The sequence below is a fragment of the Perognathus longimembris genome, chromosome 2, assembly GCF_023159225.1.
Source record: "Perognathus longimembris pacificus isolate PPM17 chromosome 2, ASM2315922v1, whole genome shotgun sequence".
NCBI lineage: Eukaryota > Metazoa > Chordata > Mammalia > Rodentia > Heteromyidae > Perognathus > Perognathus longimembris.
The window spans coordinates 71,322,713-71,348,424 of NC_063162.1; the positions used below are offsets into that span (position 1 = coordinate 71,322,713).

Genomic DNA, 25,712 nt, shown 5'->3' on the forward strand with positions numbered 1-25,712 from the left:
ACTTCTAGAGAACAAAATAGCATGTGATAGCTTCACTCCACATGAATGACGTCAAACCTGGGGGGGGGCAGGTCTAAAGTGGTAATACTTTTTATATTTTTAAAATTATAAATCAGCCATGTAGGAGCCACCTGAGGAAGAGTACTGAATTCAAAGCTTTGTGGGGAACCCAAACAAGCTGCACACAGCATAAGACGAAATCATGCAAACGTTTTTACTGTCATAGTTTAAGAACAGGTTCTCTCGAAGACGGAAGACCTAGTGAGAGGCGCATCCTGGCTGAAGGGAACATGACCATAGTCTCATCATATGGCTAATACCCCTCAAGGAGTCTAGAGTCATCCTTTCTAAACACTGCAACAGCTAACTTGCCCTGGGTAACAAGCCACTCCAACATGTTCTGATTTAAAACTATGAATGCCTAGTGTTGAAATCAGCTTAAAATTTGAGTCATTTGAAACATAGGTTCTAAAATCCCAAACCAGATGCTGCTTATCTGGCCTTAGTAGTTACTCCATACAAAAGGGCAGACTCGGCGGGCAGGGGACTCGAGGGAAGCAGTGTTTGTTATTTTGAGTCACGGCCAGGAAAAAATTAGGGAATGACAGTTTCATTTATGTGACATTGCTGAATGTCACTGAGCCAGAAATTTGAGATTAATTCACATATTTTGGATCAAAACATATGACAAATCAGATTGATTTCTCTCCTGCGGAGTGGTTTGTGGTAGCATCATTTTTCTAAAAAATCTAATTGTGATGGCTTCATTAAGATGCAAATGAAACAACCAGTCACCAGAACCCAGCCAACAATCCCATAGCACTTAAGCATTTGGGAGATTTGTAGCCCTCTGCTCTAAGAGAATGGGGTCACTGTAAAAGGCATCACCAATACTTGGGGCTTTTCTACACCTGCCTCTAATAAACAGAATAATGACTTTAGTTCTTCCCTTTACCTGGGACGAGACATGGAGTCTACTGTGTAGAACTGGTTACCCAAACTCAGTGCACAGATGAACTCTAGCTTCTGATCTGGGAGAGTCTGTCTGAGAGTGCATTTGCAGCAAGCTCCCAGAGGAACCTTCTGCTGCAGGGGTGGGGAATCACATGTGGGACATGGGTTTAGAGGAGAAAAGGAGATTGTAGTCTACAGAGAGATGTCTCAGCAACCTGATCAGGGCCAGGAGTTTTTTTTTTTTTTTTTTTTTTGGCCAGTCGTGGGCCTTGGACTCAGGGCCTGAGCACTGTCCCTGGCTTCTTCCCGCTCAAGGCTAGCACTCTGCCACTTGAGCCACAGCGCCGCTTCTGGCCGTTTTCTGTATATGTGGTGCTGGGGAATCGAACCTAGGGCCTCGTGTATCCGAGGCAGGCATTCTTGCCACTAGGCTATATCCCCAGCCCAGGGCCAGGAGTTTTTGACATTGCTTTCTATCTTTTGTCCTCTGTGCTAAGCACCAAGGCCCCTGTGGGATTTGATTTCTCTATGGATACAGGAAGTTAGTTTTGCTGATTTGAGCTATGCTGTGGATTTTACAAAGTAAACCATTTTACCATTGCCATATAAATTTTAAAGTAAGTTTGTCAGTTTCTTTAAAAGATCCTGCTGGGAATTTTCGGTATTTATTTTGTTTCTTTGGTTGTGTGTATATGTGTGTGAGTACTAAGACTTGAACTCGGGGCCTGGCTTCTGTTTCTTAGCTTTTGTTCATGTGAGACTGATGTTCAGCCACTTGAGCCACACCTCCATTTCTAGCTTCTTGGTGGCTAACTGGAAATAAGAGTTGCATAGCCTTTCCCGCCTGTTCTGGCTTCAAACTGAGACTCTCACATCTCAGCCTCTTGGTGTGAGCCATTGGTACTTGGCTGTGTTTTGGGCCTTTAGTGCCTTGAATTTTCAAAAAAGGACTCTTCTTCAACATTGCAGTCATATTGATGGAGGACTGTTGTGTGAATTCAGCTTGTGCTCTTTCACATGCCTTCAGTCAAAGAACACAACATCCTACTAAACATTTTTCAACAGATAATAATCCTGTTGGTTACCAGCTACAGGGCTTTTGTTTCTGAAAAGTGCTGTCCTTGGCAAAATCTCCTCATTGTGGAATTACTATATTCAGACTTGCTTTTCCTGCATTGTGGCCGGTAAAACGGACTGAACTGGCTAGGTCAAAGAGAGTATTGATATACCACAAAATAATTACACAGTGTTTCTCACCTTTCTAATTTTATTAAAAATCATGCAGGTTTTATGATTAGTATGAGATGCCCCAATTAAATCTGAAGAATGGACTATGCATAAAATGTGTTTAACAATAGAATTTTACTTGTCCATTAGAAAGAATAATATCGTACAATATGTAAAGAAATGGAAGGACTTGGGAAAAGTTACGTTAAGTGAAGTAAGTCAGGCCCAGAGAGACAAGGGACACATGTTTTCTTTTATATGTAGAAGCTAGATTTAGCTCAAAAACTCTTAAGTAAATATGTTGGGTAGACTGCTAGTATGTATAAATGTATTAGCTAAAATATGGTAGTTTTAAGGGAGATCTTTTTTTTTTTTTGCCAGTCCTGGGGCTTGAGACTCAGGACCTGAGCATTGTACCTGGCTTCTTTTTGCTCAAGGCTAGCACTCTACCTCTTGAGCTACAGCACCACTTCCAGCCTTTTCTGTTTAGGTGATGCTGAGGAATCGAACCCATGTCTTCATGCATGTTAGGCAAGCACTCTACCGCTGAGCCACATTCCCAGCCCTAAGGGAGATCTTAAATAGTGTAATTCCTCAGAAAGTCTAAATCAAAGATCAGCAAAATAAAACACCCAGAAGTGGGTACTCAAAAGGGGTAGTAGGGTGGAGTCAAGGGGCAAGGGATAGATGAAAGAAGAGAGGAGAGGGAGAACACAGTCAAGAATCCAATGTACATCCCACAAAACTAAGGAGTGAAAGAGTGTGGTTAGGGAAGGCTGGGTAGGAGAGTTGAGAGTTGATCAAGATATATTTTATTTATAAACTGTTTTGTTAAATGGCAACTCCTTTGACAACTATCTAATGATAATAAAAATAAATAAAAGGAAAAGGAAAAATGTGTTTAATAGTTTCTCTTCTTTAGTAATTCACTTCATGCTGATCTGAATGAAAAAGTACTCTCAGCTCTGAAGTCATCCCAAAGGTTTTGTGAAAAGTGCAACAGATGCCAATAAAGAACCTGGACTTGCCTGCCTTGTCCTCTTGTTTGTACTGGCCATGTTGCTGGCCCATGTGATATTCTGGGAGTTAACAAATTACTTGGGTGATATTTGTGGAGCTACAAAGAGAGAATTGCTTGTAAATCATGTTCTTAGTCAATATTGTTCCTAGTTTTTTATTTATTATTATTTTTGTTGTTGTTGTTGTTCCTGTACTGGAGCTTGAACTCAAAGCCTTGTGAACTTGCTTAGCTTTCTTTGCTCAAGCCTGACATTCTACCACTTCTGGATTTTCTCTGGTTAACTGGAGATAAGTGTCTCATAGACTTTTTCTTCCCAGGCTAGCTACAAATTTCCATCCTTAGATGGTAGTCCAAGTAGCTAGGATTATAGGAGTGAGCCTCTAGGGACAGGCCAAGCAGTGGTTGTTTTTATTTTTTTATTATATTAGCATTCTTGATCATGTGATTCAATCAGTAGGTGGAGGCAAGAATATAAAGGAGAGGAAAAAGCAGGTGACACTCAGGGGAAAGTTTTTTTTTTTTTCTCTGCTGCTTGCATGGGGCAGCATAGCCTCTGGGTTAGGAGCCAGCTCTGACATCCGCCTGTCTGCTTTGCATCCTGGCTAGGTTACAAAGTAGCTGCTCAACACTCCTGCTTGACTTCATCTCTGACAGTCACACAGTTCTACCACTCTGAGCTACATAGCCTCCTAAATAAAGAGACTCATCACCATAGTTAAACTCATAAGAGTAAGTACTGGGAAGATTCAATACATCTACAACTGTGTCTGATGCATTTTCCAACTTTCCTTAGAGAGCTCCGCAAAGAAAGATTACTTCAGTTGTCATTTTCCACAGGATGAGGAAAGACAAAAAATGTCCTCTCTTCTAGAAGTTTCCCTCAACTGATGACTCATGGAGCTATCTCCATGCATCTTCTACCTGACATCCTTCACACAACTTTGTGAATTTTCTTTTTTTGTTTCTGGTCATGGGTACTATCCTTGAGCTTTTGTGCTTAAGGCTAGTATTCTATTGCTTGAGCCATAGCTCCACTTCAGGCTTATTTGTAGTTTAGTGGAGCCCAGGCTGGCTTTGAACCACAATCTTCAGGTCTCAGCCTCCTGGGTAGCTAGGGTTATAGGTGTGCGCCACTGGTACCTGGATTGGACTTTCATCCTACCAGAATCAACATCTTCCCTAACACTTGTGCTGCAGGTCCACATTTTCTGGCTGCCTATTCACCTTTTCTTGGTTTGATGGGTAACTAACACCCTAAAGTCAGCCTAAATATCTGCAGAGGCAACAAAGAACAGGGCTGCTCTCTGGTGAATGGCTGGTGGGAAAACCTCCTGGCATCTGTGGGTCTATGTGTTTGCAGAAACTTCTTTACGGGATAGACTTGAATTTTTTCCCAAAAATCTGGCCAGTCGTAGATGGAGAAATTTCTTGTTCCCATTCAGGGGTTGGGAGTCAACTGAAATAAACTAACTATGGGGAACCATTGTATATCATTGTGTGCAGTCTTGATACAAGGTATGTTTCCTTGAAAGACTCACTGGAGAGGCAATCCTGTCCTGTCCATTACGGAGGATGGGAAGAGGATGGGAAGAGGACCAGCAAGCTTCCTTCAAATCCTGGTGGACACCTTCGATTAGATTTCAAAGATACCAGATTTCATGGCATAGGTGTTCTGAGAAAAGGTGACCCAGCCCAGAAAGAGGAGACCTTAAGTGCCAGGGCTGCAAATCCATTCATATCTAAGAGATCAATGTCCACTCATGTCGGGGTCTTTAGCCCCCTTCCCCCCCTCCCCTGCCCTCCCCTGACCCGCAGGAGAGACAGGGAAAGGCATGCCCCGACCGGACGAGCCAAGAAAGGAGAAGGGTCTTTCTCTGTGATGGGACTGTTTATCTGTCTCGGAAACTGTTTGTTCTCCTGTCTGGTTGTTCCGTGCTGCCGGTAGCTGCTTGCTGCTTTTGGTTTTAATTTAGAAATTCTGGCGGGCAGGGTGGGGCACCTCTGGCTGAGTTCACACCAGTGTGTGAGCCGCAGCCCAGGACGAGCCTCCTGCCTGGGCAGGGGGCATTCTCCTGGGTGGAGATGACTCTCACTGGTCGGTCCCTCTTGCCCTTTTCAAAGATGGCGCTTTGCTCTGGTGGTGGGGGAAGGGCTACCTTCAAGGAGCTGCTCTGTGGGCGTGAGAATGTCTTTTGTGGGGTACTCACGCTTTCTCTGCCGTTTCGGCCCGTCGTTGCTCAGCCTGTGATCCGCATGTGTCTGCCACCTTCTGGAGGATTTCTCCCTGGTCACTGCTGTGCGCACGGAGTGCGGGGCGCTGTGCTGGCGCCAGCACTGGCCACCCAGAGCTCAAATCTGTGTTTTCAGGCCAGCAAAATTGATTTTTCCTTTCTGGCCAGAATCTCTGTACTGTTATAACTTACTTGGGCTGTCTTTCTAGGAGTAAAAGTTTCCCTGGAGTGGGAAAACTGCAATCTCGGAGGGAGCTCAGCTAGGGCTCTGCTGCTCCTCCGCCATCTTCCCGGAAGTCCCCTGATCTGTTTTTAAGAGTATAGCTCAAAGAAGCAGGAATAACCCAGAACCCTCATCCCTTGCGTGAATCTCCCTACGACAATCCAGGAGCCAAGCCTGCCAAGTCCTTGCAGTTATTCCTCTTGACATGGTGTTAGGCCATGCATGGAAATGTAGAAATGTGCCTATGCTCTCCCCTTGACCTTCATCTTGAACTTCTTCCTCGTCTTCATCCTTTGCCTTTATCTACCTCCCCACTGTTTGACTTGTAGGACTGGATTTTGTGGATGGTGTTGTAATGACCTTGGAATGGTACAAGAAAATCCATGAGGCACAGTTAAAGGTGACAAAGGTTTTATTCATTGGTCTGCAACTGCCTTGTCCTGGGCTACTTCAGAACTAGCAGTAGCAGCAGCCTCCAAGGGGATGAGTTTTTTCTCTTTCATTCCACAGGCCTCTCAGTGCTCCACAGGCCTCTTGCCTCTGTGCAGGCCTCTCCTGTCTGCAGGACCCAGGCTCAGGCCTCTCCTGCCCACAGGCCTGAGGAGAGCCTGGGCACCACTCTGCTCCAGGCCTCAAGAGGTGCCTGAATCCGCGCCTCTCTATATCCCATGGCCCATCCCCCAAGCTGCCCACTTTCCCACCCCCTATGGGTGGTGAGATCAGTCCCACCCCTCTGCTTCTCACAGGGTTACACTTCACTATGTAGCTTGACCTATTTTATTTTTTTCCTATTAATTAACAGGAGTTACTTTCCTGAGAAAGGGAAGATAAAGTCTGATACCAACTACTGTTTTGAAAGTTGCCAACCTAGTATTCCATTCCTCATTTCAAATTAAATACTGATGACTCAGCATTTGATTGTTCCCATATCATTTTTATTTTATGTTATTATTGTGCCAATACCGAGGCTTTAACTCAAAGCCTGGGTTTTGGACTCAAGTCCTGTTATGCCAAGTTGCGAAACAGGGCTTATAAAGGCAGAAACAAAGTTACAGCCATCAGGTGTTCAAGCAAGATAAAAAACAAAGTTACAGCCATCCAGTGTTTAAGCAAGACAAAAAACAAAGTTACAGCAATCAGGTGTTCAAGCAAGCAAGATTAGGACACGGATACAAATCTGATTGGCTCAGAGCTCAAGGCACAGGGCTCGAGACATTCTGGGGGCAGTTAGAGTTAAGCATTCCCAGCGGTTAGAGTCCTTGACCAGCTGGGCCCTAATAAGCTTGTCCTGGGTTTGCTCACTGGGTCTGCTTATCTCAGGTTCACGTGGTAAAGTGGGGTTCCCATGGTAAAGTGGGGCCTGACTTCAGTCCGAGTTTGGTTTTTTTGTTTTTGTTTTGGCCAGTCCTGGGCCTTGGACTCAGGGCCTGAGCACTGTCCCTGGCTTCTTCCCGCTCAAGGCTAGCACTCTGCCACTTGAGCCACAGCGCCGCTTCTGGCCGTTTTCTGTATATGTGGTGCTGGGGAATCGAACCTAGGGCCTCGTGTATCCGAGGCAGGCACTCTTGCCACTAGGCTATATCCCCAGCCCCCGAGTTTGGTTTTTGTTTTTTTTTTTTCAAGGCTGGCCTTCTATCACTTGAGCCACGGTTCCACTTCTGTTTTTTTTTAGTGGTTAGTTGAAGATAAGAGTCTCATGGACTTTCTTGCCTGGCCTGGCTTTGAACTACAACTCTCAAAGCACAGACTTCTGAACAGCTAGGATTATAAGTGTGAGCCACTGGCACCCAGTGTTGTGGTGATTTTTGACTCTTGTTTGTCCTTCCTCTTTTTCATCTCATAAGCTGTTAAGCAGTGGATTGCAGATTATATTGCTTAAAGATTTGTCTTATCTGTTCCCTAGTAGGTTCAGTCTATTACTACCTGGTCTTTAAAATTTCCCCCTTAGCTGGGCCTCAGTATGCTGGTCTCTATCTCTTCTAATCTGTCTTCAACACTGTCACCAATGAATGCAGATTTTGTCATATGACTCCCTCGGGAGTATCAGTTTCTTGGCTCTCCATGATCTATACAAGGAAATTAATGTGCTTTTTCTCCCTTCCTTCCTTCCTTCCTTCCTTCCTTCCTTCCTTCCTTCCTTCCTTCCTTCCTTCCTTCCTTCCTTCCTTCCTTCCTCCTTCCTCCTTCCCTCCATTCCTCCCTCCCCCTTTCTCTTTTTCTTTCTTTCTTTTTGCCACAATATACCTCTGCATATCACACCAGACTTATGTTCCTCAGTTTCAGATCAGGTCACATACTAATTCCATCACCCCTCCCAGTCCCTTACACAGCTAGGGTTTCCTGAACCCCTGGCATGTTCAAGTCTTTTGCAAGTCTGATAAAATTCTCTCCTCTGTCTCCTTTCACTGGGATGTGCATCTATCTCAAGCCTACTATGAGGAAACAGAGCCCCAGAGTTAGAAAGTATTTGAAGCATGACTATTACATTTGTTGTTTGATGGGTCTCTTGACTAGCCTCCTACCTACTGATTAAGCTCCAACATCTTCTAGGCGGCATGTCCTTTACCTCTGCCAAGCAATGAGCTCCTTATCTCTACCAGTAAACTATTTGATTTACAAAACAAAAACATGATGGCAATATTTAGGGAAAACACATTTTTTTTGTAGTACTGAAGTCTCAACTCAGGACCTCAAGGCTTGCTTGGCAGGTGCTCTACCACTTGAGCCATGTTCCCATCTCCATTTACTTTACTTAATTTTTAGGTAAGGTCTTATACTTTTGCCTGGGGCTTGCCTTGAAACTTGATCCTCTACCTGTGCCTTCTGAGTAGCTGTACTACAGGTGTGCACTAGCACAGCTGGCCCTACATAATGATAAGTTTTAATGCTCACATATTTATCTTTTTACAAAAAGATGTTTGATAATGTTATAGGGGAGTGTGCATTTATAGGTGTCAATGTTTTTGAATTTCTGTTTTACTGAATGAGTTGGTGGTTTTTTTTAAATTAAATTTTATTGACAAGGTGTTGTACAAAGGGGGTACAGTTACATAATAAGGTAGTGAGTACATTTCTTGTGATATCTGTTACACCCTCATTTTTCTTTCATTTCCCTAGTTCAGGTAGGCATATATACAATATCCAGTGTACCAAAATCATACACAGTAACCACGTAGGGTATGCCAAAGGAAATTCATCTAGAACATTAAACATAACTACAATAGAATCCTCCTGTGTCTTTCTCTTGGAGTTGTTTTTGCCTATCCTGGTCTTATATAATCATGTGTACATAGCTGTTGAGCTATTGTGACCCACTGATAGGTCTATCCTAGCCCTTTATATGTTTGTTTAGTAGTTGTTTGGTTTTAGATACATAATGTAAAGTTGCCGACCCAAACATGTGGAAATACCATTTGAAAAGAAGTTTGTTATTTTGCAGACCTGGTCTCTACTGTTTCTACCCCCACCCCAATAGTCATAGATCAAGGAGACCATGCTCCTTTATTCTCTGTGTTCTAGGCTTGTCTTGCTCAACATTATTTGTTCAAACTTTGACCATTTTCCTGTGAATACCAATATTTTATCATTTCTAATTGCTATGTAGTATTCCATTGTGTACAGGTACCACATTTTTGGATCCATTCATCTGTAGAGGGGCATCTGGGTTGTTTCCATATTTTGGCTATTGTGAATTGTGCAGCGATAGACATGGATGTGCAGATGTCTTTATGGTATCCTGTGACCTGTTGTTCAGGATAGATGCCTAGGAGTGGTATGGCTGGGTCATAGGGTAGGTCTATGCTGAGGTTTTTTTTTTTTTTTTGCCAGTCGTGACCATGAACTCAGGGCCTGAGCACTGTCCCTGGTCTTTTTGCTCAAGGCTAGCACTCTGCCACTTGAGCCACAGCGCCACTTCTGGCCATTTTCTGTATATGTGGTGCTGGGGAATCGAACCCAGGGCTTCATGTATGCGAGGCAAGCACTCTTGCCTCTAGGCCATATTCCCAGCCCCTATGCTGAGATTTTTGAGATACTTCCATACTGTTCTCCAAAGTGGTTGTACTAGTTTGCTGAGTTGGTGTTTTTGATAACATATATGAAAATAGCAAATCCAGTCATGGTCCTCAGGCTTCTTTTCTGGTTGTTTTGAGGACTGTATTAGTACTATCCCTGATCTCCTAGGCAAACAGAACTATTCCCCATTCCATAATACGTAATGATTTTTTCCTGTGATCTCTGCATAGGCCACCTCCTAGGAAGGAATGAACTGTGACACACTCCTGCTCACTGGAATATGCAAATGCATTATGTAAATAATCTCCACAAAGTTTTTTTTTTGGCCAGTCCTGGGCCTTGGACTCAGGGCCTGAGCACTGTCCCTGGCTTCCTTTTGCTCAAGGCTAGCACTCTGCCACTTGAGCCACAGGGCCACTTCTGGCCATTTTCTGTATATGTGGTGCTGGGGAATCGAACCCAGGGCCTCATGTACGAGGCAAGCTCTCTTGCCACTAGGCCATATCCCCAGCCCCTCTCCATAAAGTATTTTGGGAAGACTTCACTTCTAAGGAATATGGCTATGAACACACACAGTCTTGAATTTGTTTTGTGGACATGTTTTGCCTATTCTGTTAGATGTATATTTCTTAGGATCACTGCCCAGGCTGTATTTGGTCCTCTTTTTTTGTGTTTTGGGAGGAGAGGCCTTGTGTATCTCACAGTCTCTTTGAGGGTTTATTGAAGAGACAATTGAAAGGAGAGAATATAATGCTATCTGGGGAATATTTGAATAAAATAGCTTTGCTTTACTGTTTAACATGCAACAGAGTACTTGTGATGCATCAAACATTGTGCCACCTGCTTTGGACTCAAAGACAAGTAAGGTAGAGCCTCAGTCTGTATACTCCACCTCCTGGAGGAAGCAGGCGTAGGAATAAATAAATGCACCATAGTGCAACCCTTACCCAGAATCACACTTGTGGGTAGTGAGTCTGTGATGAAAGTCCAAGTCTGTCCAGTTCCAAAGCTACCAAGTCAGGATGTTTCAAGAAGGGAAAAGCCAGCAGTGCTGACACTGCTCAAAGCTTCGTGGTGATGAGGCATCTTCTTCTAAAGACGTCATTTACTCAAATAGCTTTGTTTTCTTCACAAACTAGGTCCTCCAGAAGCTGGGAAAAGCTGACGAGACAAAAGATGAACAGTTTGAAGAATATGTCCAGAACTTCAAGAGGCAGGAGGTGAGCCCATTTGAGCTAGTTTCGAGAGTGGGAAGTGATTTAACTGATAGTGTGTTTTTAGGAAATGGTATGGTTTTGAATGTGGCCCCCAAAAGCACATGTGTGAAAGTTTAATTCCCATGTAGGGAACATTGGGAGAGGAAAAACTTAATACAACTTTGATGGGGCCTTTTTGGAGAGAGGAGTGGGTGGGAGGAGGAAGCGCGAGAGTGCGAGCGCATGCACATGCGTGTTGAACTCAGGGTCTTGTGTGTTTCACTCTACCACTTAAGTCACACCTCCATACTTCTGGGTTTTTTTTCCTGGTTATAAGAAGATAAGATTTGTCTGCCTATGATATTCAGCCTCCTTAGTTGCTAGGAGTAAAGGTATGAGTAACCAGCACTTGGCAAGTGATTGGTTTTTATAAAGATATAGGGGGATAGTCCTCACAATCAAATACTAGTGCCTTTATAAGAAGAGAGACAGTGACAAGGGACACACTTGCTCCTGTTCCTGTCACTTGATACCCTGATCTGTCTCAGGATACTGCCAGCAAGACTATAGTGAGATGTAGCCCCCAGCCTTTCAGTCCCCAAACCATGAGCCATAGCAAACTTTTTTCCTTATTAATTGCTTCATTTGTGGTCTTGTGCTACTAGCAACAGACAATAAACCAGATCACATTATAACCAGGAAACATTAAACTGAGGAAAGAACAATTGGGTTGGATTAACTCGAGGGGAACAATTATTAATTCTGGAGATGCTTTTCTGGAAAACAAAGCAGGAAGTGGTACTTCAGGTAGGGTGGTACTTCAGGAAGTGAGTGGGACTTAAGGAAATGAGTGAGGCCTTCAGGAAGTGAATGGGACCTCAGGAAGTGAGTGAGAACTTCAGGAAGTAGGTGAGGACTTCAGGAAATGAGTGAGGACTTCAGGAAGTGAGTGGGATTTAAGAAAGTTAGAATTTCAAGAATTAAGTGAGGACTTCAGAAAATGAGTGGGACTTTAGGAAGTTAGTAAGAACTTCAGGAAGTATGTGAAGACTTCAGGAAGTGTGTGAGGACTTCAGGAAGTGAGTGGGACTTCAGGAAATGAGTGAGGACTTCAGGAAGTCAGTGAGAACTTTAGGAAGTGAGGGAGGGAGCATGAACCTCAGGAGATAAAGGCGTTGCTGCCTAGGACCTTTTCAATTTAAAGGAAAGATGATTTTTTGAACATTAGAGAAGAAGTAAGCACTTTGGGTAAAATGATTTCAGTTACTGTGTGCTTCAAGATTATGAGTTAAAAAATTATCTTTAAGTAGTTGCACAAAGGAGGTACCATTTAACAAAGCAGTTTATGAATATAATTCATCTTGATCAGTATCATTCCCTTCATCATTAAGTGTATAAGTTTAACAGTGTTTACATCTTCCTCAGGGGGTGGAATTTATTTATTTAGTTATTTAGTTAATTATTGTGCTGGTAATGGGGCTTGAACTCAGGACCTGGGTTTGCTGTCCCTTAGCTTTTCAAACTTATAGCTGGCAATCTACTACTTGAGCTACAGCTCCATTTCTAACTTTAGGGTGATGAAGCTAACAGCATCATAGACTTTGTTGCCCAGGCTATCTTTGAACTGCAGTCCTCAGATCTCAGCCTTTTGAGTAGCTAAGATTATAGGCATGAACCCTTGGCACCCAGTTGAAACTTAATCTTTGGAAGATGAAAAATAGCTTACTCTTTTAACGTATTAAAGCATAGTTAAACATGTATTAGTTACACAGTTGTGTAGCATGTCTAAGATACTAAATTCTTTGCATAGTTTATAGTATTAAATTTTCATTGGAAAATATGGATATAATGTGATAGTCATACTCTGCGTTGTCTATAATCTGTGTAGACCAATCAGCCAGTAGATCTGATCTTTTTTTTTTTTTTTTGCCAGTTGTGGGGCTTAAACACAGGGCCTGAGCACTGTTCCTGGTTTCTTTTTGCTCAAGGTTAGTACTCTACCACTTGAGCCACAGCACCACTTCAGGCTTTTTCTGTATATGTGGAATTGAACCCAGGGCTTCATGCATGCTAGGCAAGCACTCTGCCACAAGGCTACATTCCCAGCCCAGTGGATCTGATCTTATTGAGAATTATTTGGGGTGCAGTAATGGAGTTTCCTTTCTCCTAAGATTGTCAAACTGGTAACTGGATGTCCTGTTAAAATGATAGTGCTGGTGATGTGAAGGAATTTACTGAGGCTCTTCCTAAATCCTGGTTTAAGAGGAGAAAAGAAAGGGAGTCAAACTAGGAGAGTTCTAGTAGAACTCTAGAGAGAGGCTTGGTATAAAATGGAAGAACATTTTATCTGTGAAGTCGAGGATGTACAGCAAAGTCGAGGTTTTGAAAATGAATGCATCATATCTCAAGGCAATGGGGTTTCATTCCAAGGGAAAATTAAAGCATCAAAGGCTTCAAGTCAATAATCTAGCTCTTAAGAAACTAGAAAAAGGAAATGCAAAGACAAATTAGAAGCAAGCAAAATGGATGAAAGAAAATAGATAGGGGCAGAAAAATCAATGAATGTGAAAATAGAAAAACAGCAGTGAAGATAAAGGAAACAGAAAGCTGATTCTTTGAACAAAATCAATAAAATCTGTCAACCTCTAGGCAAGACAAAAAGACAGAGATTTCTAGGCACATAAAGGAAGTACAGGATATCATTTTGGGCCCTCTGATCATTTAGAGGATAATAAGGGAATATTACCATCAACTGTGCACTTATACATTTGACAACCATACTGAACCAGGTCTGTCCACCACACACTCTGATTCGAACAGTCCTATAACCACTGAAGACAGAGAGTTTTCCATTTACACCCAGAGAAAAAGAATCTGGAGGGCCAGATGGTGTCCCTGGAGAATTAGGACATTTGCAGAATCATTCCTGGTTTTCCTCATTTTTTTCCCCAGAAAAATAGGAGGTGGGTAATTCTCATGTCTAATAGTAACTGAACCTATGATGTGCCTGTAGTCACAAATTGGTGTTTGCTGCTTAGTTGGGGTCTTGTCCTTGGTATAGTCTGTCTTCTTCCTTGAGCATGGAAAGTTTGCTGCCACTGTCTTCCTCATTTGCCCTTATATAACCAGTCCCCTTGTGAGTCATCTCATCTCTCATGTGGCATTTGTCCAGCGAGGCTCCTGCTTTCTAGCTGTGGGATGACTCATATCCATGGCTCTTCTCCTTTTCTCTCCACTCAGGATTTCTGCCCAATGACTCCCACCCACTCACCCACCAACCAACAGTTGCCTGGTACTCTCAACTGTGTTGCCTCTGCATCCACTTCTGGTTCTGTGCTTCCATAGACTTTCCCACACCCGACTGCCACTAACTCTGCACCAGGGGAAATGTGCTGCTATTAAGTATCACTTAATTGTATGTGTGTGTGTGTGTGGATGTGTGTATGTTCGTGCATGCGCATGTGCGCACGTGTGTGCGCACGTTTTGTTTAAAGTGACTTATGTTCCTTTATACAATCCTATTTCCACCTAGACTCCTCAAGCTCAAAGATATATTATTTCACTGGATCAAATTTTAGTTTGATTTAAAGCTTTAGATTTATATGAGCTGTATACTTATTGCTGATGGAAGAAAGTAAAGGGTTTAATGATGGTCTAGTTCTCCAATAAATGGAACAGGGTTTTGTTTTCTTTCTCCCATGTGGTGCCGTAGGTGAATTAGAATGACTTATTTTCTCAGTGAGGAAAGAGGATAGGTTTAGTGGATGTGTTAGAGATGAAATAAATAATAAGATTACAGAGAAATGTAGAAAAGAGCTAAGAGCCAGGACCATTATATTGTACCTAGAGGTGTTCACTGCCAGGCCCTCCCACAGAAATTTACTGTATTGACAATCATAGTGGATTATACTTATTTTTAAGGATATTAAATAAATATTATACATACAAAGCACATCTTTCCATAAAAACACAATTACAACCATGTGCCAGGGGCCTGTACCTGTAATCCTAGCTACTTAGGAGGCTGAGTGCCAGAGGATAATGGTTTGGGGTCTATTCTTGGTAGAAAAGTCTACTAGATTTATCTTCGGAATCACCAACAAAAAATTAGGCTGAAGGCATGACTCAAGTGGTAGAGCACCAGCCCATCAAAGAAGCTGAATAAATGCTGAGTTCAAACCCAAGCCTCATAAATAAAAAAGAAGGAAGGAACGGAGAGGTGGAGGAAGACAGAGAGACAGAGAGGAAAGAAGACAAAGAAAGTAAAAAGGAGGGCTGGGGATATAGCCTAGTGGCAAGAGTGCCTGCCTCGGATACACGAGGCCCTAGGTTCGATTCCCCAGCACCACATATATAGAAAACGGCCAGAAGCGGTGCTGTGGCTCAAGTGGCAGAGTGCTAGCCTTGAGCGGGAAGAAGCCAGGGACAGTGCTCAGGCCCTGAGTCCAAGGCCCAGGACTGGCCAAAAAAAAAAGAAAAAAAAAAGGAAGTGAGGAGAGGGAAGGAAGGAAGGGAGGCAGGAAGGAAGGAGGGGAAGGAGGGAGGGAGGAAAGGAGGAGGAAAGGATGAAGGAAACACTATTACAGTGAGTGATAATCTTTTCTAAAAGCATACTGGCCAAATAAATGCCTTTGCTATGTTTTGCTAAATAGTGGATGTGACTTCTCATAAATCAGTTAAATTAAGGGTCTTATGGCCACTTACACAATGTTTCATTACTACTTACTATACAACACAAAAAGCTTTTATTTTTTTCGATTAACTTGCATTGGAGACCTGTTAAACCTGGGGAGTCCAGCCTCCATTTGAAGACCAGTTCCATGAACCTTCTTCTCCTTATAAGGGAAGCTCAACATGTAGTTTGTAGGATCTTCTTCAAATGAGCCCCAGATTGGCTGTGCCATTCTAGTGCTGGGATGCAGAGAATTCAGCACATCTTCTTTCCATGCTTAGGGAAAGGATCTGAAAAGGATGTGAGCATTTGCCCAAGCTGGCTGCAGCCAGGTTGTAGATTTGCATCGATTTTACTGGTTTCTACCATGATTCTCTCTACTAAGTCACCCTGCAACCTTGTAGTTGACATTGCCATTGGAGGAGCAAACCAAGAGATGCATTAGTAGGTAGCTGACTGAAACAGAGTCATACACGAGTTTCTAGGGTCTTATATGGAGATTTGCACTAGAGCTAGTATGCACCAGTGCATTAAATATTCACAAGTGACAGGCACAGTGAAAATTTGTAGTAGCGGTTCCTTCTGTAGATTCTGAATCTGGTCATATAATTTGCTCTGTCCCTTGAGAGTCACCTTGGGATGTTAACAACTTGAATATAAACCTGAGGTTACACAGAGACTTCTTAATTGCATGTCAGTTTGGATATGCATCTACACCTGATTTTTTTTTTTATGAGAATCATCCCAGGAGCTTTTTTTTTTTTTTTTTTTTACTATTTTCCCACCAAACTACCTTAGACTTAAGACTTTCCCCAGTAGGGATTTGATATGTTATCTACCTAATTCTATAGTGAAGCATAATTACACTTCTTTTTTGCATAGGGAAAAACTGAATGTGTCAGAAAAATTTCATTTGAGGAATGAATGATTATTTTCATGACTGCTGGTACTCATGTTTTCTAGTTTTCTCAGACATAGATTTATTACATTGCTTTGAATTTTCTTATAGTCATTGTTAAATAGTTACTGTAAATTTGCATAAATTGATCCTCTGTTCTTTGGGATCCTTTTTTATTGTGATATTTAAAATAATAAAAGCATTACTTTCTACTGGGTGCCAGTGGCTCACACCTGTAATTTTAGCTACTCTGGAGGCTGAGATCTGAGAACTGTAGTTCAAAGTCAGCCCAGGCAGGAAAGTCTGAGACTGTTACCTCTAATTAACCACCAAAACCCAGAAGTGGAGCTGTGGCTCAAGTGTTAGAGGGCTAGCCTTAAGCCCAAAAGCTCGGGGACATCATCTAGGCTTTGAGTAGAAGACTCAGGACTGGTGCCCCCACCTCGTCTCCCCAAAATAAAACTTTCTGAAAACCCTGACTGTTCGATTCTTAGAAGTACAGATGATAAACATGATAGCATTGCACATGTCCAAAGTGTTTGTTTTGCAGGTTGAGTATTTTCCTTTTGACAATACTTTTTTGCTTTTTGACATGCAGTAGAACTTAATTCAGTCAAGCACTTATGAGACACCTTCTCTTGGCAGAAGGTATTGATCATTTAAAGTGTTGAGTAGAATAATAATAGTGACACCCACTGTATACCGAGTGGGTACTATGCAGCAGGTATGTTCTGCTGATACTGTGGGGACTTCCTGCCTCCACCTTTATGATTGTTCAGGGAGATAAGTTCAGTGATCATCTTCATTATGAAGATGAAAATTAGAGAGGCTAAGTGACTTCCCCAAGGCTGCACTGTTAGAAGTGGAAGAGCTCATATTTTAACACCAGGCAGTGAGATCCCCGCACCCACAGCCTCCACCACTGTGTGATAAGAATCACCTCAAATAAAGCTGTGGAATCGTGCACTCTGGAGAAAAACAACCAAGCAAATTTGGCATGGTTATTTATAGGCCAAACTTATATCATGAGAACACAGGGGTGGCGTCAATAGTGAACTTGTCTCCTTTGATCAGCAGTTGGCTCTTCTTGGCACGCCTCCCCTCTCATCATTGGCATCGCATCTTCACACCTTGAGGCACAGAAGTGGCAGGAACAGGACCAAACACAAAGGCTCTTGAGGTAGACATAGGGATTAGGTAACCTAGCCTACCTGGATTGGAACTCTGGGCAACATCGTAGCCTCTATGCTCCATCTTCATAGCACAGCTGTGACACTTGAGACAGACTCCAGGGACATAGATCACTCCACAGTATTCGATGCTATGATTAAATTTATGTATTGACAGCTTCTATCAAAGGCATTGCTCAGTCATGGAGGAACTATGTTTCCCCCAACTCATTGGGGGCCAATCTCAAGTACCTATGATTGTGACTATTTAGAGATCAGTTCTTAAGATAGGTGATTAAGTTTATATAAGGCCATACACACACACACACACACACACACACACACACACACGAGAAAGAGAGAGAGAGAGAGGAAAGAGGTGAGGAGAGGAGAGAGAGAAGAAAAACAGAATGGTTTTACAGGGCAGAGAGTGCAGCATATCTTTGAACTTCGTGAAGGCTGTGTGCTGTGATGAATTTCATAGCTCTAGAATTATGCAGTTCTCTCCTGTTGCACACACAATAGTTTAAAAGATTTGAAGAGGTCAGTACAAACTCAAGGTAGTTGACCTACAGGAAATGAAGGGAGAAGTTGTACAAGTGAGTATTAACTAAATGTTCTGAGTTTATTTTGTTGACAGATAGAAAGTATGTATAATTTTTTGTTTTCTGATTATAAATATTTCTTCCAAGTTGATGATGTAAAATCCAAGCCACAGATCTAAAATAAAATGGTAGAAAGTGAAAGGTGCTCTTCGTCGCCCCTCTCTCTTCCATGTATCCCATCCTGCCACCCCATAAGCTCAGGATGATGATTTCTAATGACTATTATTATTTCTTCTCTTTCTCGTTTGTATGCATTGATATCTCCTAAAATGGCATTCAGGGAACTACTGAAATTGTTTCATGAAATCAGTTCTGAATGACAGCTGCTTCTTCTACTATGAAGAGCCCTCAGCAAATGTCAATTTCAGACGTAGCACTGCTTTTACCTCTGCAACATCAGTTTAACAGCACCTGAAGTTGTTCAGGGGAGACCTATGAGTGTACACAGGGCTCAGGTGCATTGTCGCTTTGGTAATCAGTAGATTCAGATATTATGCTTCATTAGTCACCTGCTAGCTGGGGTGCTGATTATGGCCTCATTAAGTCTCCACACTCTTATCATCTAATTTCCTTCTAAGCTTCAAAAATGATCAACACATTTACTCACCTTGCTCTCGCAATTGAATTTCCCTATCTGAACTCTGAAAAAAAGATCATAGCCAGTTTTAATTTTGTTGTCTCACTTCAGCCATTTTCAAGAGAAAAATGTCAGCAGAGGCCAAACATAATCATGTAACAGGGAGAAGGGTCATATATTTTCAGCTGTAGATTAGATGAGAGGAATCAAATTGGGGAAATCACAATGTAGTGAAGTTCAGCCCTCCCAGATCTTGGTATCATGTCTCTGGTGCTGCTGGCATTCTAGGTGAGCCCTTTCTAAATGCCAGCCCTCAGTGTCTTAATGAGAGAGGCAGTTTAATGAAAAACATTTTCTATGTGTGATTTTTCCCCCCCTGTCTTTGTTTTTCTTCTCATAACCAGAGTTACCTATAGTGATAAATAAGTTATTATACTTGCCATATTTTGATAAGGCAAATCAATAAGCTATTGCTTATTGACACGTGTTAAACATCTGTTGCCTTAAGGTATTAGCCAAATCTGAATTACCTGACTAAGGATACCTTCTGGATTTGGTTTTGCAAATATAGTCAGGGCCATAGTACAGGTACCTCGCCCATGGGTGTCACACATGCTGGTGTATGGGAACCTACCCTTGATTGTGTCATATGTGTAGCTTATTAGAAATCATTCATTCTTTCTATATAATTTCTTCATAATCCTATCAAACACATACCTCAACTATGGCTTCTTTCTTCTGCGAAATAATTACTGGGATTCAAGTAAGATATCAAAATCCTGCTTCTTTCTTGACTTGAGGCCTTAGGCAGATGTATTTTCTACTATTAATTCATTTTAATACCTCGTAATTTTGTCTAAACTATTCAACTTGTTCATTTTCAAATGTCATTCGGCATACCTTAAAGCAATCACAGTTTTAAAGTAAGTTCACCAACTGGAGACTTTCAAGGCCTGTAGAAGGTTCTCTCATCAGCAACTTGGCCCATTTTGGAGAAAGCCTTCCTTACCCTCTCCTCTGCTCTTACCAGACTGCCCTAGGAGAGTTGGATGCAGCAGCATTTGTAGCTGTTAGTTTGAGAAGATCAATGTATAAGGACCCAGTAGGTGGCTGAGGGCTGTCCAAGGTGCTGAAACAAACATCTTACAAACCAGAGCTGCCTGGAAGCCAAGATGGTTTGGGATCTTTTCTTTTCCACCCATGCTCCACCCACTACCTGTGTGCACATGGCTAAGGAACTCTTGTTGCTGAAGATCTGCCCGATGTTATACAACATGGGAACACATTGAATTGGGAATGGAATCTTTGTAGTGAGTAGCAAAGATCTCTGAAATATTCCTTTGTGGATGTGTCTGGTGCATAATTTCTCTGTTAATTTGATTTTTAACTTCAGTCAAATCCTTATGGGGGGGGGTGAGACAATAAGAAGACATACAGGAGTGAGGAAATGAGGCAATGGATTCACAGTCCCACTCAGCAAGGAAACAAAAGAATTTTCTTCTGACTAGATGCAACCATTCTCAGACCTTTATGGAGTTTTTCTTTTTTTTTTTTAATTAAAAAAGTGTAATTTGGGTGTGTATTTGGTTAATTTTTGATACCTTCATGATGAGCTCTTAAAAGAACCTGAGTTGCTTTCCAGGCAGACTGGGCAGCGAGTAACTGGAGAACTTGCATCCTGCTTTCCAGCCTTGGGAGAGGGAGGCCTCATGGGGGGGGAGTGGGTGGAGGAGCTTTAATGAGGAAGGAAAATCACTCCACATCCCTCAGGTTGTGTAGGAGGAAAGTTTGGCCCAGGGGACCAGCTGGGCTTGAGAAAGCTGCAGCTCCTGACACACAGATAAATGATTCAGCTGAAACAAGAGAAAGACCTCTGGCCCAGCACTGCAGTGGTGTGATTCCAATACGGCAGATACATAAACAAAGGGTTTTGTAGGTGGAAGATCCTTGGCTCTTGTCCAAGGAAGACTATTTCTAGGCATTTCAGACAACTTAATTGTATTAGATTTTCTTGCCCTCCTGTTTTTCATGAACTCCAGAGATAATGTGTGATCAAGAGGTAGAATAATAATTTTAATTTCATCTTGTAGAGAGTGACATGAAGAAACAGAAGGAAAAATGCAGGCATATATCCCTTGGGTATAGAACCTTGAGTGTTTTCTGTACACACACACACACACACACACACACACACAGAGAGAGAGAGAGAGAGAGAGAGAATACATCAAGCATACTTGTAATTTTCAGAGGAATTTGGACAAACTGCAGATTCAGTGAATTCTGAGCACTGTGATAAGAAATTGTTGATTTAAATCAACAAGAGCCAGCTTGGAGATCTAGGATATGGGAAGAAATGGAGAGCACAATAAAGGGAATGCATGGGCCATTAGAAAAGGAGGTAAAAATCACCCATCTGGGTACTGCGATGTTCTGAACACAAACCAAGAAACAGCTTTTTTCCAGAAACAATGGTATTTTCCTGAAATACAGGGAAAATGGTACAAAGACAAGGGCAATGGGGGAAGGAAAAGCCACAGGAATAATAATACAGAGTAGTATATGATAATGCTAAAGAAGATTATTATAATATTGTTCTTTTCAAACAAAAATATTCCAAGCCTTAGAAACACTTTATGATTTTCCCTAGACCCATCTGCTAAATAATGACAGTTACAGACAGGTGAATATCCAATTAAAATAGAGATCTACACATGATTATAACTACAAACATCTTTTGTCCACATGAAGTAATTATGTTAAGAAAGCTTAATACATTTTTGTTTTGTGCTAGTACTAGGACTTGAACTCAGGGCCTCACATTCTTGCTTAGTTTCTTCTTGTTTGTTTTTTTTTAACTCAAGGTTGAATCTCCACCATTTCAACATAGCTCTACTTCTGGCTTTTTGGTGGTTAATTGGAGACAAGGGTCTCAGAGACGTTTCTTCCTGGACACAATCCTCAGGGCTCAGCCCACTGAGAAGTTTGTGCTGAAGAAACTACTTTTGCATGCTGCATGAGATGAATGTCTATTCAGTCTTTTACCTTTCTTATTCAGGTGGAATTTCAGATGACATTTATTGTGGTTATTAATGATTTATGGTATCTTAATACCTTTGGGGAACATAAAGTATTTTAACAATTGGAAAAGAAGAATGTCACTTAAGTTAGCCCCCAGTCTGCTCAAGTTGTATTTATCTATTTTAGCCATCACTGCATAATTAGAACGTTCTTCTACTCATATAAAATATATTTAAAATATCTTCAGAGAGTCTCATTTTGTTTTTTAAAAACCATTATTTCTCTTTGGAAGGTGAAATCAGGGCATGGATGGGAGTCTGAATTATTTCATTTTCTTTCTTGTTCTGGAAGAAAGGGCAATGCATTAATTATGGGCTTCATTTGACTTTCTTCTATGACTGTTCAGGAGAAAAATGCCCTTTTGTGCTACTCTTCTGCTATTTCTACATACCAAACGAGCCAGGTGACTCATGGCCATCACCTTTCACAGCAGCCTTTGCATGTCTTTCTGGGGGCACAGTACACTACTGGCAAAATGAGAGCTTTGTCATTGGCATGGCACCTCTTTCCCATAGATGAATGTTGAATGATGGGGCCAACTTATGAAAGCCGGAGCCATCTATGACCTTTGGGGTCTCATCTTTGCTCACTGTCTCATTCTATTTTGTAACAGAGCTTGCTGTAAAAGAATGACTTCATTGGCTCATCTCTTCCTCACTCAACTGGTATTCCAAGGAGATGTTCGAGGTTTCTTTTATGGCTGTATTCGACAAACTGTTAAGCACGCCAAGGTTCTATAATTACCTAGTTTCAGAAATGTGGTGTGGGGGATCGAAATCCTTTTCATTGCACCTTTAGGTGTCAGATCAAGTTGGGTCTAGATCTGCCCAGGAAAATCACATGTCTGCTTTCAACTGTGCTTGACTAAAAGTTGACAGATCATGCAGAGGAGTCTGGGGCCTGAGTTTTATCTCTCAGTTCCATTCCATCTCTTCTCACCACTTGGGCATCCATTGTCTGGCTATCCAATTTGCTCTCAATCTTGCCAAATTGTTTCTTTTCTGAAATGTACCCATAAATTCTTTAAGTAGTTTTTTTTTTCCTGGCGTTTAGCCAGAATAATGGGTTTACCATTATTTTGCTATTGCAAGTTTTCCATGTGCCCATGTCAGCATTTCCTGGCTTGGTCAAGCCATATATTAAGTTCTGCCGAGGTTGTGCTGTCTCAGTGGCTGTCTATGCTAATGGTTAGTCACTAGCCTGAAAAAAAATTAACACCCAGTATCTAGAACATTCCAGAGCTATAGCAGAGCAAAGTAGGGACAGGGTACTAATGGCCTATGTTCATAAACGTAGCTACTAAGGAGACAGAAATCCAGAGGATAGCTGGGACTATGGCCTAGTGGCAGAAGTGCTTGCCTGGTATACATGAAGCTCTGGGTTTGATTCCTCAGCACCACATATATAGAAAGGGCCAGAAGTGGTGCTGTGGCTCAAGTGACAGAGTGCTAGCCTTGAGCAAAAAGAAGCCAGGGACAGTGCTCAGGCCCTGAGTCCAAGCCCCAGGACTGGCAAAAAAAAAAAAAAGAAAAAAAAAGAAATCCAGAGAATAATGGTTCAAGGTCAGCCCAGGAATAAAATTCATGAGTTTATATCCCAAACAATAGCTGGGTATAATGCTGTGCACCTGTCACCCTAGCTACAAACAGGATGCCTTAAGTAGGGAAATCAGTCCAGGTAAAAGCCCTTTCAAGCAAAAAGCAGAAATATATGTAAAGTAACCAGAGCAAAAAGGGCTGGAGGTGTGACTCAAGCAATAGAGTGCCTGCTTTGTGCGACGGTTTGGGTTCAAACGCAATACACACCGACCCAGCTCCCCCCTCCCCATGGACAGAAGGCTTGCTGCAGCACATGTCACATCACTTCCTCTACAATCAAGTATGATGTTGCTGAGGCAGGCTGTGGAATTTTCCTCTCATAAAAGATGTAATAGAGAAGTGCATGCAGTATAGGTTGATAATAACAAAGTCTTCTTTAATAGATGTTTTCTTTTTAGCTTTTTATACACAGTAGTTCCTCTTTTTCTGAAGGGGATATATTCCAAGATCCCCAGTGAATGCCTGAGGCTATGAGTAGTACCAAACCCTATTCATATTGTGATTCTTCTAATATCCACAGGACAATGAAGAAGTTTAACTGATAAGTTACACAAGGGATCAACAGTAGTAACTTAGCATGGATCTTAGCAAGCTCAGCGTATGATTTTCATTCTTTCCTTTTGTTGAGAACTTGCACCCTTTCCCTTAAAGGAAGTACTTTCTAGCCTGTCTTTGGCATATTTGGGCTTCTGGAATCACTACTCTTGTTGGGGTTATTATTAAGGACAGTGAAGGTCATTGGATCACACATACTATGATAAAGTGACAGTTTGTTTTATAACTTAGACAAAGTGCTAATGTGTGAGTAGCCTCTGCGGGTGGATCTATTGGAATAAGTGATGGTTTACATTTCTGGAAGGGCAGATGGGTATAGCACAAAGTTTCATCAGACAGTACTAGGATTGGAACTCAGGGTTTTATGCTTTTTAGGCAAGTGCTCTAGCACTTGAGGCACACTGATAGACCTTTTTGCGTTGCCTATTTCCAACATAGAGTCCTCTTTGAGCCCTGACTGGCTTAGGCTGCAGCCATCCAACTTACACTTTCCCCACAAGTAGGGTGACAGGTCATGTGGCACTGGTTGACACAGAATCTCTTGAATATTTATGCCTGGCCAGGCCTTGAAGTACCAACCCCAAACCTCTGCCTCCCAAGTCGCTAGGATTACAGGCTTGAACCACTGTGCCTGGTATAAAACTTAGGTATTTTTTCAAAATGATTTTTTTTTTTTTTTTGGCCAGTCCTGGGCCTTGGACTCAGGGCCTGAGCACTGTCCCTGGCTTCTTCCCGCTCAAGGCTAGCACTCTGCCACTTGAGCCACAGTGCCGCTTCTGGCCGTTTTCTGTATATGTGGTGCTGGGAAATCGAACGTAGGGCCTCGTGTATCCGAGGCAGGCACTCTTGCCACTAGGCTATATCCCCAGCCCCTCAAAATGATTTTTATTAGCATCTATTAATTATACAACAAGGTGTTCATTGTAATATTTCTATGCATGCATGCAAAGTACCCACATCAAGCCAATGCCCTCTATCACTGTTCTTATCTTCCCTCATCACTTCCTAGGACGATTTCAAGTTTTCATTATTCTGTTCTTTGACTATTCACTCTTTTTGGCAGCCCACCTCCCACTGGTACCTAGAACAGTTTTGCTTTCTTGTCATTCATTTTCCATCATTTTCTGTGTGTATTAATTGTACAAAGAGGTTTCACCTAATATGCTGAGGGAAATGAATTGAACAGGCAGTTCTTAGAAGAAGACACACAAATGGCTCATGGACACATGAAATATACAATGTCATGAAAGAAATGCAAATCAAAACACTGCTAAAAATCCAAATCACTCCAGTCAGAAGAGCAATCATAAAGAATACGATTAGCAGGAAACTCTGGTGAGGATTCCGAGGGGATGGGAGCCCTCATCCACTGCTGGGGGTAAAGTAGAGAACCATTAGGAAATTATACATAAAAATATAATATAGTATAAACTACGTATTTCCAACTTATGTTTTTGACCACAGTTGGCTTTAGGAACTGAACCTATAGAAGTGGAACAGGGTAGCTGAAGCCCCAGGATCAGCATAAAAACATAAATCACAAATGTTGCAGCTTCTGTCTAGCTAGGAGGCAGTATGGTGAATCATATTTCCTACTCTAAGCAGAATCTTATTTGCTTTCTTTTCCTTTTAGTTGAATAAAAACTATAAATATCTAGACTAACGCCATTATTGTCTTTCTTTATTCTGTGACT

The 25,712-nt window shown here is 41.9% G+C and overlaps 1 protein-coding gene across 1 annotated transcript in view; it reads left to right on the forward strand.

Moving 5' to 3' along the window:
• The window catches only part of Amph (amphiphysin), a 142,265-nt gene that overhangs the window by 46,871 nt on the left and 69,682 nt on the right, over window positions 1–25,712 (forward strand). The window contains exon 2 of the mRNA XM_048339447.1: window positions 10,810–10,890. Within this exon, the coding sequence (XP_048195404.1) occupies window positions 10,810–10,890 (81 nt within the window). The remainder of the gene's footprint in view (window positions 1–10,809; window positions 10,891–25,712) is intronic.